This window comes from Atta colombica, unplaced genomic scaffold (genome assembly GCF_001594045.1).
Source record: "Atta colombica isolate Treedump-2 unplaced genomic scaffold, Acol1.0 scaffold51, whole genome shotgun sequence".
NCBI lineage: Eukaryota > Metazoa > Arthropoda > Insecta > Hymenoptera > Formicidae > Atta > Atta colombica.
The window spans coordinates 1254136-1257690 of record NW_017259541.1 but is presented as its reverse complement, the minus strand read 5'-3'; the positions used below and the strand labels follow the sequence as shown (position 1 = coordinate 1257690).

Below are 3555 nucleotides of genomic sequence, written 5' to 3'. Positions count from 1 at the left end.
CTTAACAATTAATTTATAATGTAAATAAATTATTTTTGTTGTGTGCTTTTTATCATTCACATCAATTTTTTTTGCATGCACATTGTGGAAAATTTTAATAGTGTATTTTGTTTTGTAAATTTATAGGTCAAAGCATTAATATATTTGTCATTTAATGTAAATATTAAATTTATGTAAATATTTATTAATATATGTATTTCTATTCAAATAAAAATTTATATAAATACAAAATTTACATTTTTATTCAGTTTTATCTGAAATGACGAATTTTTAAAATTTTATTAAGAATTTGTACTTGTATAGATTTGTACTTGTATATAAAAATAAATAATTAGATAATTTTTTGATACTTAATGAAATTCTATTGCATTTATTTGCATGATTTAGAACAGTAGTTATAAATTGGCTATATATTCTGATAAATCTATATTGAACAATGTTTATTGTATCACTATAAACTGTGATGCAATAGTATCTAAGGGAACCATAATGCAATTTCTTCAGATAAAAAAGAAACTGAAATGTAGTTATTTTAAACATACTTTATATTATTGTAATACACAGTTATTTATAAATCTAATTGTTTCAAGTTATAGTTTGGGATTATTTAATATCTTGCATTTCTTTTTTTGCTTTCAATTTTTCTTTATCATAATCGCAATAAATATCATTTATCAAATAAATAATTTCTATTGCATGAGTATAATTTGCAATGTAGTCAGTTTGTTTGTCCTGAATCTATTAATTTTCACTATAATAAATTATGTATACTATTGTATGCTCTATTTTTACTCTGCTATTTCTTGTTCTATTGTGTTGTAAATATTATTTTCGATTATTTTTATTGATAATACTTTATGTATTTATTAATGCACCTAATAATTTTTTATTGATGTTTATACATTGTTTGGCGACTTATCGATTATATGTTCATATAATTTGTTTACCATCTGCCTCTTGGCTCGTAAAATTATTTAAATTCGTTATTTTACTTGGATCTAATCAAGAAAATTGCACTTAATTTAATTTTTTTTATTTATTATAATTGCACTTTTTAAAATTTTGCTCTTGTTGTTTTGTATTATTTTATATAAAATTTTAAGCATATAATTATATAATTATATTATAAATGTAGAGAGTGTAAAAAAGTGCAGTTAGAAGGAAAAGACCTAATGCTAGCAGGAGAGGCAGTAGGAAACCAAGATATTGACTTTTTCTAATCGAGAAAGATGGAAAGAGAGAGACGAAGAAATTTACACAGGACATCGATAACTCGCTTTTCTTTCTTTCTTTTTCTCTATTTATTATATATTATTTGCATTATTTGTATTATTCATATTATAATAAGGCACTGTACTAATAAATTATATATTATGTTTAATTATATTATAATAAAGTAAATTTTTTTTATAATAAAGTAAATAAGTAAAGAAAGTATATAATATAATAAAATTATTTTTTAATATTATATTTATATTAATCTCTTTTTAAAAATATCTCACATTTTATTTTATCTTATTTATGTTATTTTCCCAGAAATATTTAATTTTTTTTCTTAGTCAATTTCTAAAACTTGATTTATTTACATTTTTGGTATTATATGACAACGGTTAATTGAATAATTTTTAATACTTTGATCAATTATTATGTCTGTTACAGGCTACGATAGGTATAGATTTCTTAAGCAAAACTATGTATCTTGAAGATAGAACTGTGAGATTACAGCTGTGGGATACAGCGGGACAAGAACGGTTCCGTTCTTTGATACCTAGTTACATCAGAGATTCTACTGTTGCGGTCGTTGTTTACGATATTACCAGTAAGCACTCGGTATATAAGGAATACGGTGTCCTAAAAAACTATATGCCAGTAAACTTTGAAAAATTTGATGTTGAAATATTGTTCAAATAAAAGAATTTTAAAGTTTATTCATATAAAAGATATATTTTACATAAATTTATTTATAAATTTTTAGTTTAAAATTTTAAAATCTGCTTAGGAGATAAATATATATATATATATATATTTTTTTTTAGATTCGTTAATTTTAATTTTTTAAATCAATTTTTCGTTTTTTAAATATTTATGAACAGCATATTAAATCGATAATTTTGATTGATTCTTTTTTTAAACGAAAGTTTAATAAATTATTCTATTAACGAAATTTAATATTAATGAATAATGTTTATGATAATAATAATATAAATTTAATTACACTGGCATACGTTATTATTGGTACACCTTGAATAAATAAACCATGACATTAAAATTGCCATTATTTATCAGACGCCAACTCGTTTCACCAAACATCCAAGTGGATAGACGATGTGCGGACTGAAAGAGGAAGTGATGTGATAATTATGCTAGTGGGCAATAAAACTGATTTGAGTGATAAGAGGCAAGTTTCGACGGAAGAAGGCGAGCGAAAAGCAAAAGAATTAAATGTAATGTTCATCGAAACTAGTGCTAAGGCTGGCTACAATGTTAAACAGGTAACTGTGTCAACCTTTTATATGCTCGATACATAGAGAAACCTTCTCGAACCGTGCGCGCGCGCGCGCACGTGTGTGTGTATGTGTGTGTGTGTGTGTGTGTGTGTGTGGAATAAAATTATTGTTATTATTAATTATTAATTATTTTAGCTATTTAGAAGAGTAGCGGCAGCTCTGCCGGGTATGGACTCCACCGAAAACAAGCCTCCCGAAGACAGTATCCTTTGCGTAAGATACTTATTGCACGCAATTTGCATGGCATATTTTCAGGAACGTTCACGGCAACTTCTCTTGTTTTACGTGTACATAATTCCCACTTTACCTATTATTATTATCTTTCAACTTTGTATATTAGTATCGATTACTTCGTTATCATTTTTCTTTTCCATTACTTCTTCAAATAGTGAAAATCGATTTTTATGCTATTTTTTCCGTTTTTATTTACTAATTAATTTATTGTTACTATTTCCTTTCAAACATGAAACTTCCACATTTTATTTATTTAATTTTTTTTTCAAGAATAGATTTTAACAATTAAAATTTTCATATTTCATTTGTCATATTTTTTTGAAGAATCATCCACCTAATCTAATTTCTCGCTTTTGATTTCGGGATTGGATTTATTTGGCAATCCGCCGGACGTCGTTACATTTGTTTTGTTATACTTTTGTGTTTTCCTTAATAAGTTCTTTAATTCGTAGTGCAAGAGGTAGTGCTCAAGGACACGCCAATCGAACTGAAAGCCTCGGAGAGCAGTTGTGCATGCTAAGTCGTCGTCGGCCTGTACGGTAGCAGGGTATCGAATCGAATCGAATCACAGAGTCTTAGTAATTTCTGAATAGGGTTTAAATCGTCTCAGATTATTCTGGAGCGGTTTAGGGACTTTTTCGAGAAACATAAACCGATTTTCCAAAGAGATTTCTAAGAAAATTGTTTTTCGATTTTTTTTTTTTTTTTTAGTAAGCAATTAGTAAAGTATTAATATATTATCACATATTATATATTACAATTTAATATTAATGTGTAATATATTAATATGTTATTGTTTACTTAAATATAATTT

At 25.7% G+C, this 3555-nt stretch overlaps 1 protein-coding gene across 1 annotated transcript in view; it reads left to right on the top strand.

The window, feature by feature from the left end:
• Positions 1-3390, top strand: part of LOC108691717 (ras-related protein Rab6) — a 4785-nt gene extending 1395 nt beyond the window's left edge. Inside the window, exons 2-6 of the mRNA XM_018199583.1 lie at positions 1136-1190; positions 1660-1819; positions 2287-2492; positions 2643-2709; positions 3194-3390. Of these exons, the coding sequence (XP_018055072.1) occupies positions 1136-1190; positions 1660-1819; positions 2287-2492; positions 2643-2709; positions 3194-3261 (556 nt within the window). The 3' untranslated portion in view covers positions 3262-3390. The remainder of the gene's footprint in view (positions 1-1135; positions 1191-1659; positions 1820-2286; positions 2493-2642; positions 2710-3193) is intronic.
• The last annotated feature ends 165 nt before the right edge of the window (positions 3391-3555 follow it).